Source organism: Gambusia affinis, linkage group LG01 (assembly GCF_019740435.1).
Source record: "Gambusia affinis linkage group LG01, SWU_Gaff_1.0, whole genome shotgun sequence".
In the NCBI taxonomy this organism is placed as follows: Eukaryota; Metazoa; Chordata; class Actinopteri; order Cyprinodontiformes; family Poeciliidae; genus Gambusia; species Gambusia affinis.
Genome location: NC_057868.1, coordinates 37200180 through 37214993, shown reverse-complemented (window position 1 = coordinate 37214993; position 14814 = coordinate 37200180). Strand labels below are relative to the sequence as shown.

The following is a 14814-nucleotide window of genomic DNA, read 5'->3' as shown; positions in this document are numbered from 1 at the left end:
TATCCATCATCCATCCATCCATCTATCCATCCATCCATCTATCCATCTATCCATCCATCCATCCATCTATCCATCCATCCATCCATCCATCCATCCATCTATCCATCCATCCATCCATCCATCCATTTTATGTACACCCTTGTCCATAGTGGGATCAGGAGGGGTGCTGGTGCCTATCTCCAGCGAACGTTTTGGGCGAGAGGCGGGGTGTTCTTGAAACAATAATTCAAAATCTGTTGAATCTATGTTGTAGTAATGACCAATATGACCACTGAAGGGCACTGCTGTTCACCAAATAAGAAAACGCACAAGAATGTGAAAGAAAAGTTTTTATTTGCACTCGTCTCTCATTCAAGATATATTAACATTTTATTTTGCTTCTCCAGCATGCTTACAGGACAAAAAGACCTCATCTCATAGTGGTAAAGCAAGTTACATTCAAACAAAAATTTTACAAGGACTAGACCAGCGTAGTCAATGCAAAATAGAAGACATTTATCATCAAAATAGACGGCAGATTAAATAACACTGGAAGAATATGATAATAATGATGGCTAATGTAACACTTCCTAGCTGTATTTGAAAGTTTAAGTATGAAATGTAATGCATGCATGTAGAAAAATAAGGTAATAATGAGATTCCTTCAATGATCCAGACAGAATAAATTGGTAAATATATACCATTACAGGCAAAACAAGTAATTATCAAACTTTTTGAAGGAATAATAATGTTTTTATAGTCATATTGAAAAGGAGAAGACCAGCAAATCCTCAAAAAACAAAAAACATTGTCCTACCAAAAAAGTCTTTTCTGAGACATAATTAAGCACATTTTTAAGGCGGGATAGGAAGTGGCACACTATGATGAATGATGAATAGCTTCAGATTCTTCCTCCAGGTCACTTGTTATTGAATCTCAAGTATGAAGGGGAGGCAGCCTTCCTCTCCAGATATTCAGAGGACTACCTGAAGGAGTGTCGGAAATGCAAACTCCTACGCTTCAGCTTCTCCGGGTTGTGGGAGGCCATATGGGAAAACTCTCTGAAGATGTCAATGTATGTTGTGTCTCCTAGTAGGACACAAACAACAAAGAAACATCAATGAAAAATTATCTCATGAGACCAGGATCTTTTTTATATATCTTTGAATGGCCACAAAATAAAATACAAGGGGGAAAAGAAGAGAAAACACAGAAAAGAAGGTTTTGAGGCACCCTGAAGCTTTCCCTCATTCAGCTTCCCAAATACTGGGCATTCATCCCTCTCGTTGCTACGGTAACCATTGAATACATACACACAACAAAAGCAGCCGTGCCTGTGTCTGAAAAAGCTTCCAGGAGTTGCAATGTGAAAGGGAAACAAACTTTAAACTTTTATCAAGTTTCAAACTTGGTGCTCAGAAGAAAAGCATTTGCAATTTTACTATTACTACTTTTTTGCCACTCCCTATTTTTAACACACATTATCCGTTTCTTTTAAATTTTCCCTCACTTTGGATGCTTAACCTCAGCTCCTCAAAGCTTCACTCTTCCACCCATTTCTTTCTTATTTTTACTCAAACTTTTATCTTAAAGTACAAAAAAAATCACGTGTTTGATTTAACTTTATTCAAAGCTGATCAAAGTTGTATAATTAATGCTTTTTTCCATACTAAGTTATTGTTTTAGGTTCCCGTTTGGATTGCAGAAAGTATATTAAAAGCAGCAAGCTTGTAATGAAAAGTTTATATGATGTTTGCCTATGTTACAGTATGTTACAGGATTGCTGTAACTAAGTATGCTGGTTTTGAAACACTTGCAAAATGGTGTAATATAAATAACTTGAATTAAGCTGAATTGACAGAGTCAATATTCTTCTACCCTGGAACTTCATATTTTCCTACCAGACATTCACAAACTTCAAACTATTTCATTAGAATTTTCTTGTGATTGAGAAAAAGAGCAGAGCACTTTTGTAAAATGGTAGGAAGATGTGACATGGTTTTCAACTTATATTTACGAATTAAATCTGAAAAGTGTGGCATACAATTGTTCTTTGATCTGATGTCTCGAAATAAAATCCAGTGCCACTCATCATTGTGCTAAGGCATCATATCATAGGTCGGATTTTTCCTGCAGACACAGGGAGGCTGATGTTTTATGATGATCTGTCACATAAAATCACAATATAAGACATGCTTGTAGTTTTAATTAAAATGACAACATGTGGAAAACTACAAGGAAAATTATTACTTTATCAAGGCTCTATGACTTTCTCGTGGAGGTTTTGACAGATAGGTTTTATGTCAATTGTGCATAGTAATTAGGTCATGCACTTGAAGATAGTTCTTCAACTTTTAGCAAAGAAATAGTAATAAGGTTAGTCACAACACAAAGAGGTTAGTGTTTAGACACACATTGTTTATTTTCAGTATCATTTCAAAGAAAACAGAAGGAATACATATATAGAGTTAATAAGCACAAGTACAGAATATTTAGAGAAACATTTATTGCACTATTCAAATAAGTTTTACAGATAACAGACAAAAAGTAAAAAAAAAACATATATGAGGAAGTTAGAAAAAGAGATGCCAAAAGAAAGATGTGTTAATAGAAATTAGTATTCACTACAGTCACTGTACACACACCACAATGTATACAACACATAATCGTTCATTGGCTTATTGGAAATGACTGTTAGTCACAACATTTTTCACTTGAAAACTAGGAATTTTGTTGTGAGATACCGCCAACAAATTAGAAAAAGGCTGCATGAAAAAGTGCTTCTGGTCTATCAATAATGAGAAAGAAGAGAAAATGAGAGGGCTGCTCCTCTCGTCCCCACAAACGCCTGCAAAAATATTTAGTGGTGGTAAATACAAACTAGCGACTGTGCAAAAAAATATGGATGTGGTTTAGAAAAATATATATTCTCCATCTCGAACCGAAAGTAAGAAGAAATGTCAGTCGAATAAAAAGTAGATCTTTCCTCAATTTTTCACAGTTTTGAACTTTACTTTTGACAGCTAGCAAACTATGTAAACCAAGACTGAAAGACTAGCAATGGGAGCGTTGTGGATCTAGGTTGATTCTTCATAAGAAAATGGCATTTTTCTAATGTGCACTAAAAAAAAGCGAAGCTCACTGGAAAATATAAATTGTCTTTAAAGCTAAAAAGTGAAAATCAGCACATCTGTGAGCTTTGTATGTAACATAAACATATTAGCATTAGCTTGATTATCCTAACTATTAGCAAGATTCCAGCTAGTGAACTATTTAACTTTAAACAAAATGCCAAACATTATATGATCATTGTACAATGCGACAGACTAAAGGCAGGATATTAGCTCTAAAGCTGATGAAACAACTTTAGTGTTCGTTTTTGATGTGAAACTTAAAACAGAGACAATAGGTAATCCAATATAAAGCAACAATGGAGTGTTGAAACAGTTCCATCTTAAAGTTCCAGTGATCTATTTTATAATAGCAAAACCAAAACATGCATTTCAGTTTCCATATGTGCAAATTTTGCACCTCAGTTATGATTGTACCAATATGTCATGAAACATGGAATCAATAAATGTAGCATAACTCCAAATTGTAGCCCCCATCCAATTTATGTACAGTTAAAAAAAAAAAACACATTCATGTCTTACTAGAAATAAGGAAAAGGTGTTTGAAAACTGCTGGCTTTTCTCTTTCTTTGGTCAAAACTAAACCCAAATAACTTACTATCCAGGCAGCAATAGCAGGAAAAAGAATCCTAAATGGAACAAATATTTAAAACATGCTCCACTATATTTTGGCAAAAAAATGTAAATGCCAACATTATTTAGCAATACTAAATGCAGTAACTGAGAATCAATGAGAATTTGGAGGACAGAGTCAACATCTTCTCATGCATTGGAAATAAGAACAACTGCACTTGTTGTATAGTTGTAATAAAACATTTAAACAAACATTTTACAGATTAACTTTTATACAATGGATTTTCTCTAAAATCCATTTAATGTTTTAAAAATCCCATCTTCCAGTGCAGCTTAACAAGCAAAAATAAATCCACCAACAAGTGAATAAATTAAACTATAAAAATGTTCTAATGAAAACAGAATACTGTCTGTGTCTGTATACAAAAGGTACTAAAAAAGTTATTGCACCATTGCTCAGAACGTTTTGACAAGAATAAAATTAGAGAAAATGAAATCCCCGTTTGTCACAAAAGTGCATCATAAAAGCTTCACTTGATCAGTTTGCTGATCAATACATAGAAACAACTCTGATAATCATTTGGTCACAGTTAGGATCAGGTTTTATATGTCTTGTCACTGCAAGGATGACAAAGTTTTACTTAAAAACAGCATGAAAGAAAAACTAACATCTTCACATGAACTCACAACTTCAAGGAGGTTCATTCAGCCTGAGATTGGTTGAATGAACCTGACATTTGTTGACTGATTAAAAGCATTAGTGAATTTCTGCGGCAACTTAAGGACTAAAATCTGTGAACTTGAACAGAATCTATTTGTGCTCAAAAATCATCTGCGTTGAAATCTTTATTTTTTCAATTAGTTGGTCAAGATTGACATCAATGTTGGAGATCAACACAAAGTTCGAGCTGAAGTGTGAGAGAGGAAATGACTGCGGAACGGTTTAAGGTATAGAAATTCCTCAGACACAGCATGGCAAGGATATTCTGGTGAGTATAGAAAACCCTAAATGCCAAATGACCCTGACTGAACCTGATTAGCAGTCTGCTATATGGATGCAGATAAACTCCTGAATGCACTTCTTATACTGCTGCTCGGTGGGGCTGCTGATCGGGTATTGACCTGGCTGTCCGAAGGGCCCCTCTGACTCCCGCATTTCATCATTCATCCTGGCCAGTCGCAGTCTGAGAAAAACCCAAAAAACAACAGGATCAGACTCTGAATTTTATACCAAAACTGGATCTGAAGTGTTTTAGTCCATTAACATACAGCGTGACTATATCTGCATTGGCTTGCTGCACGGCTATGCTCAAAGGGTCCTGGCCGTCTTCATCTCCATCATTCTGTGCAGCTCCTCTTTTGAGGAACAAACAAACCTGCCTGGAAATACACAAAAAACTGGAGTCAAAAACAGCAAACGATAACTGAGCGAATAAGACTACGGTAAGTAAAAACTCTCAAATCAAAGCTATGTAGAACATGCAGATAGTAATTAAAGGTATCCTGAGAAGGGAGCCTAGGGGAACCCCCTATGTGATTTTTCTTCATTTAGAAGCTTATTGGTAATTTACACAAAGTAGCCCAACAGTCTCCCAATAAACACATGAATCAGTTGAGAGGACCTCATCAGAATCCCTCCTGCTTTTTCAGTTCATCAATCAAGTAGCTTTTGGTGCAAAGTGGAGTACTCAGAACTTGTAACTAAATCAAAATGATCAAAACATCACTTTGATTTTCAATTAATTATACTTTATGTTATCATCTATATAAACAACATCTCTTAAAGCTGTTTTGATATTAAAATGCTAAGGAGTCACATTATTTAAATCATGTATAAACTGTGTTAAGACTAGTTATAAACTTGTCCACACACATTTTAGAGCAGAAATGGGAAATGGTATATTTTGACTCACCCTGTGTGTCCCAGATAAGTAGCGTGGTACAAGGGCCCCCTCCCTCTTGCATCTCTTTGGTTCACATCAGCAGCGTTCTGCAACAGGAACTCACAGGCAACCAGAGAACCCTAAAACAAAGTTAGAAGTTAAACAATTTATTGCTAAAAACAATAGAGCAAAAATAGCTGAACATATTTACAGTTAGGGATAATTTCAGTCACATTTTAAAATAAATTATCACCATTAAGAGTTGAACATTATAGGAACAGTTTGTCTAGACTAACTCACCCCAGTAACAGCTTGTATAAGAGGCGTCTTTCCTTCGTCCTCGTCGTTGACCAAATTAACGTCGGCGCCATGTGCTAGAGCTTCCGCCATGATGGGCAGGTTGCGAGCTTTAGAGGCTTTATAGAGCAGCGTTCCAGGATCCATCTCCCTCGTGTCTTCCGGGTCTGAAGTCTCAGCCTCAGTCTCACCGCTCGACTCTTCAGACACTTCGCGCTCTGCAGATCATATAAGTATATGGAGCTGCTCACCAAACCCCGTAGCTGTCACATCAACCTTCTCAAATGAGACCTACCCTCCTCTGTGACGCTGTCCACCACCGAGCCAAACACCAGGATGTCCGTACTTCCGTCTGTGCTGCCTCCCAAGCCACTGTCGCTACTCAAACCTGCAGAAAGAAAGTTAATTTAATGCATCTGCTTTCTCAAGATTTCTGGTTATTCTCACAATGTTCCCATATGGGTCTGTGATTGAATGTTGGAGTATAAAAAGCAACAAACTCACTTCGAGGACCAGATCCATTATCAAAGTAAGAGAAGAGAGAATCCAGCTCATCAGGACAAAACAAAGATTCTCGTCTGAATTTGGCTGCTGCTGTGATAGAGACAAATGAACAACGCAAGTTAAGTGTTATACATCCCAATGATTCTGTGGTCCATTCTCTACAATACAGTAAAAACAAAGTACACCCTCTTTTAGAATACAAACCGCTTTGATTTCCTCGCAATGGTGCAAATTCAGCAGCATCAGGAATAAAGGTTAATACAATAATCGGTCTTAAAGTGTATAAAGATTAACAATAACAACAATAATAGTAATGATGACACAGAAAATATTGTGCAATTATTATCAATCCAAGGGATGTGCACAATGCAGTGCATTTCTGCGAAAAAACTCAGAAGTTCTGAAATTAATCTCAAAATTTTATTAGAAAAAACTTTCTGAGTTTGAAAAGACTAAAATTTACAAGAAAAAAACTTTTGGACTTTTGGAAATTTTCTGAGTTTTAAATTGTCTGAGTTTTAAGATATTCAGCTTTTTCTTAACTTCAACATGTTAAAAGCTTGGCCCTTTTTTGTTCAACTTCACATCAATACAGAGAAAGGTTGATCAATTGATTTCTTTGTCTAATTGCTGGATAGAAAAAGTGTTTAATAGGAGATTTTTTCTTTTACAGAATTTGAACCAGCTGAAGCCAAAACTATGACACTTGAGGAGTTCACGATTAATCTGATTAATTGTTTCAGCCCTACTTTCAAATATATTTTTATGTTTTTTAGGACTTGTAAAAACTACATAATTGTAACTATGTCCTTACGATAAGACTCCAGAGCTGATGAAGGGTGTACTTTGTTTTTACAGAAACTCTGTCAATGTTTCTAAATTCTGTAATGACTAAAAATAAAAACAACTGGATTTCTAGACTTGCCTATTGAGAGAGCAGAAGGGGAGGTGCTGCCAGGCTCTTGTCTGTATTTTCTCTGTGTTTTGGGAACAGTGGTGGCGCTGTTGTGCCTCCGGCATTTCTTCACACTCCAGTGCCTCTCCGACTTTCTCTTCCCATTGACGAGGACCTCAGTGGAGCCCAGCTTCTTCAGGAATTTCTTCTCCACATACTTCGCTCTAATCCATGCCTCTTTTTCCTGCCTGCACCAAAACAGGTTTCAATTAATTTTACTGCCTCAGAAATAATATTTCAAATACAAGCTTGCTGCATTTTTACACATCTTTACCTTGAGCTGGATGGTAATGGTTTCTTCAGACCCTGTTCTTGGTATGAACCTTCATATATGTGGTTGATGACACTGTTTCCAAGCTCACACATCAGCTGCAACGAAATAAAATAAACATCGATAATCTGTAAAAACACAAAATGTCAAAGTATTCAAAGAATTAACCATACCTTTAATAACTCTGGTTCCCATGAGTCAAGTGTCAAGGAACGCACTTTTGAACAGTGGACCCCAAGACTCCTGGAATAAAAGCATTTCAATGTCATACTATGCCAAGTTGAAGCGGGAGATGGACGTTGATTCAAGAAAAGAAATGCAGCCGTTATTCCTCTTTTGTGGAGGAAGGAAGGTAAACAGATTAGTCACATATTCTGTTATTCCAGACGCCTAATGTGATGCAAATTACTGTCTAGTATCTGGGCAACAGTGGTATGTTAGAAAGAAAACTGTATTGTGACAAAAGAGCACGTCTGACCCCAACTGTGAGAGGACGAGCCTGGAGAGGGAGCATGCATATTCAACAGGTGGGAGTAAAAAGAAAAATGGGTCTACTTCAAAGGAAAACATGCAAATCCTGCAGACTGTTTCAGGTTTTTTTTAATTCTGACACTGAATTAATGTAACAAAAGGTCTCAAACAAAAACAAGCTGATTTAGGGAGCATAAATTAGCTTTTTGCAGCTATCTACTCTGTTAAAAACAACACATGAGGATATGCTTTCAGGGTAATCTTATGACATAATAACCTGGGTTTTTCTAAATACTTGTAGGGCTTTTATTATGTTTCCTGAACCCTAACTATGTTTGTAATTGCCTACAATTGGACACAAAGTGTTTAGTATATTTTTCTAGTCTGGTGAACAAAAAAAGCTGCATTTCAAGTTTTGTGAGGATTATTATTTTTTGTATTTGGATGAGTGGACGGACAGAAAGATGGATGGGTAGATGAACAGACGGATGGGTGGATGGACAGAAAGATGGATGGGTGGATGTTTTAAGCTAATTTTTTTTCCCCATTATCTAACTTTCGTCTTTCAATCTTCTAAATCGTCCAAATCTAATAAAAAACCCCAAAATCGAATTCCTTTATTTCCCAGAAAAGCACTGTGGAAAACTTCCTTCAGCAGGTCTATGACTAATTGAATATTTTCAGCATTAGTCAACCTCAGCCTGTTGTTTTTTTGTTCTAAAAAGACAGTTTGAGTTAGCTATTGCTCGCATGTGTTCCTCTGTTTCCCACCTGTGGATGCCGGAGCACTCGATGCACAGCAGGATGCCCAGGTTGATGGAGGCCCAGCGCGGGTCGGCCTGACCGCAGTCGCAGCACTGCTCGTTCCCCGGCAGGCTCTGGATGCGCTGCAGGATTGTCTCACCCCGGGCGCTGCGCTCCCGCGGCTCGCTGGCTGAATCAATGCTGCTGGTGGACGGAGAGGCAGTTCTGTCCAGATGCTGAAATTAGATATAAAAATCCATCAGGACGGCAAGATATGTTGAATTTCAGATGCACCCCAAAAGTGACCTAAAAATCAGCACATTTAAAACAGAATGAAAAGGAAAACCTTAGTAAAACTGTATCCAATTACAATAATTAGAGTCATGTGTTTAACAGCCCTGAAACACAAACATGTGGTGAAATCTCATAAACAACCTGTAAACGTTGCCCTCAAATTATTCATGACCAAGTGATGACTCACCTCTATGTAGAAAGTGTCAGGGCTCTCTCTGTACGCTGAAGCAATGCTGGCTTGAACCGCCTGAATCCAAGCCTGTCTTAGCTTCTCAGACTCAGCCTGAAGCATGCAGCTCCTGTAACACAAATTGATTGGTCTGTTTTGAATGTGCATTGGGCGGTGTGTTGAAATTTGATGGTTGGTTGGGTCATTGATATAATCATTGATATAATGATTTCAATTGGCTAGACGGTTTGATGGGAGTTCTGGTTGGACTATTTGTTGGCTGGTTGGATTGTTAGATGGCTAGTTGATATTTAGGCTTTTCTGTTAGGTGCTATATGGTTAGTTGAGTGGATTGTAGGAGCTATATGTTGTTGGTTGGTCTTTTGGATGTTTATTTAGTTAGATATATTGGATAGATAGCTGTTCATGGGTTCATCTGTTGGGTGCTTGGATCCTTAGATGGTTGGTCTGTTTGATTTTGCTGGAAGATTTCATTGTTGGTTGATGTTCTCTTAGACGGCTAAGAGAAAGTATATGCGGGTTTCGGGTGTGATTCTTAAAGACTCACAAGAAAATAACTTATTTAAATGCGACTGCCATGACAAAATTTAAGACCTGTTGTTAAATTTAAGGCCAAATAAAATTTTTTAATGAATTTAAGACATTTGAAGGTCTTAATTTCTTTTTATTATAAGGATTTCCCCAGAAAGAAACAGGTGAAGAAAAGGCAAAAATATATGTTTGGAGAAATGTCACAATGAACCATAATCTAGGGAATTTTTTTTCTTGATGGTCTTTCCCCAAAACAAATCAAAGCATACCCCTTTCAAGTATTCCTTACTTGAACGGGGAGACGACCTCAAAGCAGAACCTCCTCTCGATGTCCTCATATGGTTTAACAGAACACAATCGGAGGTCTTCCACTACCACCGTTAGAACATCCTGTTCACACAAAATGACTCGTTATATTTCCCAACATGAAACAGTAATAGCAGAGGAGAACAGCTTTTCTGTCCCTGATATGCTTCCTGCAAAAGGAAATCAGTACAAGTTCTCCATCTATTGAAATGAAGCCTAGGCGTAAATTCAAGCTGGAAGACTCTTTTAGCCCCTCCTGCATCATCCAGCCGGAACTTCCGGCTCATCACCGTTGATTGCTCAACGCCGGTCAAAGACTCGTCACGTCCAATCACCGTCCAAGCCCCAGCTGATAAGGATAAGGACAGCCATCCATGGCGTCGTGCGCTTTCCAGCAGAGCTCAACCCACCTCCACCCCTTCACCTCCACTCGCTCAGCATCAGGCCACATCCTTCATCGCCTCCACCACCAGTGCCGGGTCCCGGGGGGATGACGTTCCTCTCAGCATACGGAATGCTCATCCAAGCCCATCGCAAAGTTTGCGATGATCAATGTCCTTAGCCGGGGCCCAGGCGCCAAAGATTTAAATCATATTGTCATTAAACTTTTCTAATGGTTTCCCTTTGTCTGTCTGAGTCTCTACAGATTGAAATGAGTTCTAAGAGAACAAACAGCTCTACTGGGATCCACAAATCCCCACCAGCAAAGTGTCAACAGATATCTGCTAGTATCTCAAATCTTTCTGCAGAAATATTTTTCACATATATCCTCGAATTCAAACACACAGATTTCAGAAAAGATCACTGCAACATCAACATATATTACTGCTTTTATCTTAAGCTGGTGGTTTAAAGATAAATGGACTTGCCTTCAACTTCTTCTGATAGACTAGCTGATTGTTCTGAATGGAGAACCACCGTCTGTAACAGAAACAGAGAGGGAAAGCAATAAATTAAGCCATTTGAATGATTGTAAATATTTGACTTGCTGAATAAATGATTCGCCATGGCGGTTACCTGTTCCAGGTCTTGAAGGCGTTACTAGCCCTTTTGAACAAGTAGCCCTCCATCACCACGCCACTAGGGGCATCCACGTTGAACTCCACCTTCGAGTCGTCATATGAAAAATCCTGCAGAAGGGAAAGAATTTTAATTCTGGATGTTAAAGGAAGTTAAACACTCAACAAAGGACAGGAAACCCTGCAAAGAGGCTGCAGGTGGATTCCTCTTGAATACCAGCAACTTTCACTGTTTGCTGAGCATTATACACATTAGACAAACTGAATCATTTTAAACTTCGTAATCATGTGTAAAAATAAATGGGTTTTTTTTCTCTGTTCATGCAGGTGGCATGATATAACTTAGCAGATGAGGAAGCCTGATCCCGACTATCTGATTCCAGATTGCTATAAAATTCCTCATTTCCTCTGCAAGCACCACAACACTGAGTTATAGACTTAGCAAAATGCTATGAAGGATATGCAAAGTCCTAAAAGGTTTCAGAAGTCTAAATTATGTTTGTAAAATCATAAAAGGCATATATGCAGTAAAAAAACATTTATTAAATTTTTTATATATGCAAATTGTGACTTTTGACAAGAACATCTACAAAGAGAAAGTGACTTGTTTATTTTTTATTTTTCTCTAAAGTGTGGGTACACTTTTCAGAATTTAAAAACTTTCTGGTTCACGGTAATGCACTAAGTAGAGCTGGTCTGTCATATATAAAATCCTAAACAAAACAGTGATGTTAATGGCTTGATGTGGCAATGAGATAAAGTTAAAGATGTATAAACCTCTCACGCAAAGCACTGTATTATGTCTATCTGGCTCAGAGTCCTCTTGTTTTTATTTCCCACGGCTTCCTGTTTATTTCCAGCAAAATATGTTTGTACAAAAGTTGAAAGAAGAAATCAAGAACAATATTTTAGTGAAAAAATAAAGTTTAATCTGAACTAACAGCAGGGAATCAAATAAATATGGATGAAAAAAGGCAAATAATTTATAGAATACTATCAAATGTCTTCTAGAAACAAAGAAATGTTTAGAAATAGAAGGCAACCTACCAAGCTGCGATTCCACCGACAAAATATCTTCATTTTTAAACACTGGAAATATTTCAGCAACATGGAAAAATCTTCAAAAACCTCCACAGCTATAAACCAGAGTCTGTGGAGCCGAAGTCTGAGAGTAGGATCATGTCTTTCCCCACTTTCTAACTGCAGGATCTCTAAGCTACCGAACTCTGGAGAGTATTTCCAACACTCACGTTCTGACCCCTGTGCACTGCAGCCTGAGCCTGGGGATTACAGCTAATTACCATACAGCTGCCACCGTATCCAAGACCGCAAACATTTTAATTTACAACGCAACACTTCAGCTGCTCCTGACCCAGAAACTAGTAGCAGATCTGCTTGGTTTGCATTAGTTGCAGCTGTTTCAGTGTGCCTCTCTTGCTGAAGGTTAGATGTTCAAACCCATGGTGACCCAGCAGGAATCCACCCTGGACAGCAGCCAAGACTACCAAACAAAAACCTCAGCAAGCTACATTTAACATCTACAGAGACTCTGCTTGCTTCAGACTCCAACAGATCATGTAAAAAACAAGCAACTTACCTTCACTGCCTTAAATGAAGAGCAGGACATCAGAAACAGAAACGCACTGCTGTGCTGCTCTGAAAACTCTCTACTTCTACAACAAAGATCATCTATTTTTAACGGCCCAACGTCACACAGACCAAAGAGAGCACAAGTGAATTATTAAACAAGCAGGAGACTTCTGAACGTTATGGGCAAAACACGTAAAATTGTTGAGTAGCAAGTGGGAACAAGCAGGAACATGGAACGATGCAGTGAAACGCGCTGCGATGCGTCATCCACCTGCTGCTCCTGCCAACCTACAGACCATGCCTGGAACACCTCATGCTGCCCAGTTAGCACCATGTGTGAATCACCTGCAGGATCACCCTGGGCCTCATTGTCACTGCAGATTTTATGTGTCACTGTGACATCTGTTCCTCAACTAAAATATGCAATATCAGATCCCATATTGATCATGAAAGCATCCACAACCTTCAAATCATTATGCCAAAGTAAGTCAAAATCATTAAGCTTAGGTTAATACTTAAATTGGAAAATGAGATTGTATGAAAGCCCTTGGACGTAAATGGATTACTGGCATCTCCTTTATGTGCCTAAAGAGCAAGCACAAGTTTCATCAGAACACATTTCCCTGGATTTTAAGCTTCAGATTTAGGAATTCATTGATTCCTACATCCTACTAGGAATAGTTTCAGCTCTCTATTTTCCCTCATCTTTCTACTAGGAATAGTTTCAGCTCTCTATTTTCCCTCATCTTTCACACAACTGTTTTTGGAGTTGTTCTGAGTTGAGATAACAAATACTCTGCTTTTGATTATGTATTTAATTTACATATCTGTCGTGTAATTTAAAGGTAATCAAAGAATTTATCAAAACTTAACCAAACCTGACAACTACGTTATATGGCTTTCCAAGTAAATTAGGCTAAATGGTCACTAAAATACAACAATTATTCCAAGAATTCTTTTTCAAGGTTTTGTTGGCTCTAGTGGCCTTCATTTAAAAGTGCTCAGACAGGAAGGTGGGTAATGAAAGAGAGGGAAGACATGCGACAAATGTCACCAGGCCGGGAAACGAACCTGCGACGACCGCATCAAGGACTATGGTCTCCTTATGTGGGTGGTGCTTAACCCCTACGCCACCACAGCACCCCATTCTAAGCATCATTAATTACGATTTGAAAATAGTTTCTCATGACTAGATCATCCAGCCATTCATTTTCTTACACCCTTGTCCCTAGTGGTGTCGGGAGGTGCTGGTGTCTATCTCCAGCTAACGTTCCGGGAGAGAGGCTGGGTCACCCTGGACAGGTTGCCAGTCTGTCGCAGGGCAAAACGGAATCATTCAGGACAAACAACCATGCACACACACTCACACTCACAGTTAGGGAGAATTTAGAAAGACCAATTAACCTGACAGTCATGTTTTGGACTGTGGGAGGAAGCGGGAGCGCCCAGAGAGAACCCATGCATGCACAGGGAGAACATGCAAACTTCGTGCAGAAAGACCCCGGGCTGGGAATCAAACCCAGGACATTCTTGTGCAAGGCAACAGCTCTACCAACTGCACCACTGTCCAGTCAATGACTAAATCAAAAAATATAAATTTTATTTTGCTAAATATTATGCTTTGATTTAGTTTATATTGTCCATTCATGTGTCTTCTTGCTTTGATTGGCTGTCACTTTGCTGCTGTTGTACAGAAATTTCCCAATGAGGGACAATAAAGGATCTATCATTTTTACTCATCCAGGCTCAAATTTCAAGAGGCTTCACTCAAATTTTGACATATTTTTAAAGCTTAAATACATGAGTTCTCCATAAATTTACAGGAGACACAGGAAAAAGAGACTGAAATGAATAAATGTTTGGATGTTTCAATGGATGAATGCAACATTTAATGGGAAATTCACAAATGCCTCGGGATCTTGGGAAGGGCACCTGGTCATAATATATGAACTTGGCAGATAAAGTATCCCCATATCCTCCATTTTCATTTAAACCAAACTCATTTAAAGGCAAATAAACACAAACATAAAAAATCTGATCATTTAGAAGATTTTCAAAGTTGTCACATTTCCGTTT

General features: G+C 38.2%; 1 protein-coding gene across 3 annotated transcripts in view; it reads right to left on the bottom strand.

Annotated features, from left to right (window-relative positions):
- Nucleotides 1-314: 314 nt before the first annotated feature.
- Nucleotides 315-14814, bottom strand: part of acap3a (ArfGAP with coiled-coil, ankyrin repeat and PH domains 3a) — a 58704-nt gene continuing 44204 nt past the window's right edge. Inside the window, exons 11-25 of one of the 3 annotated variants that reach the window (XM_044120295.1) lie at nt 11147-11259; nt 10999-11050; nt 10113-10213; nt 9290-9401; nt 8836-9044; nt 7767-7836; nt 7597-7691; nt 7293-7510; nt 6368-6457; nt 6159-6251; nt 5867-6081; nt 5597-5706; nt 4953-5063; nt 4806-4867; nt 315-1068 (exon numbers count right to left, since the gene is read on the bottom strand). In XM_044120295.1, coding sequence (XP_043976230.1) covers nt 962-1068; nt 4806-4867; nt 4953-5063; nt 5597-5706; nt 5867-6081; nt 6159-6251; nt 6368-6457; nt 7293-7510; nt 7597-7691; nt 7767-7836; nt 8836-9044; nt 9290-9401; nt 10113-10213; nt 10999-11050; nt 11147-11259 — 1758 coding nt within the window. In that variant the 3' untranslated portion in view covers nt 315-961. Of the gene's footprint in view, nt 1069-4805; nt 4868-4952; nt 5064-5596; nt 5707-5866; nt 6082-6158; nt 6252-6367; nt 6458-7292; nt 7511-7596; nt 7692-7766; nt 7837-8835; nt 9045-9289; nt 9402-10112; nt 10214-10998; nt 11051-11146; nt 11265-14814 lie in introns of all 3 variants that reach the window. The other 2 variants (XM_044120311.1, XM_044120303.1) reach the window with 2 other exon arrangements.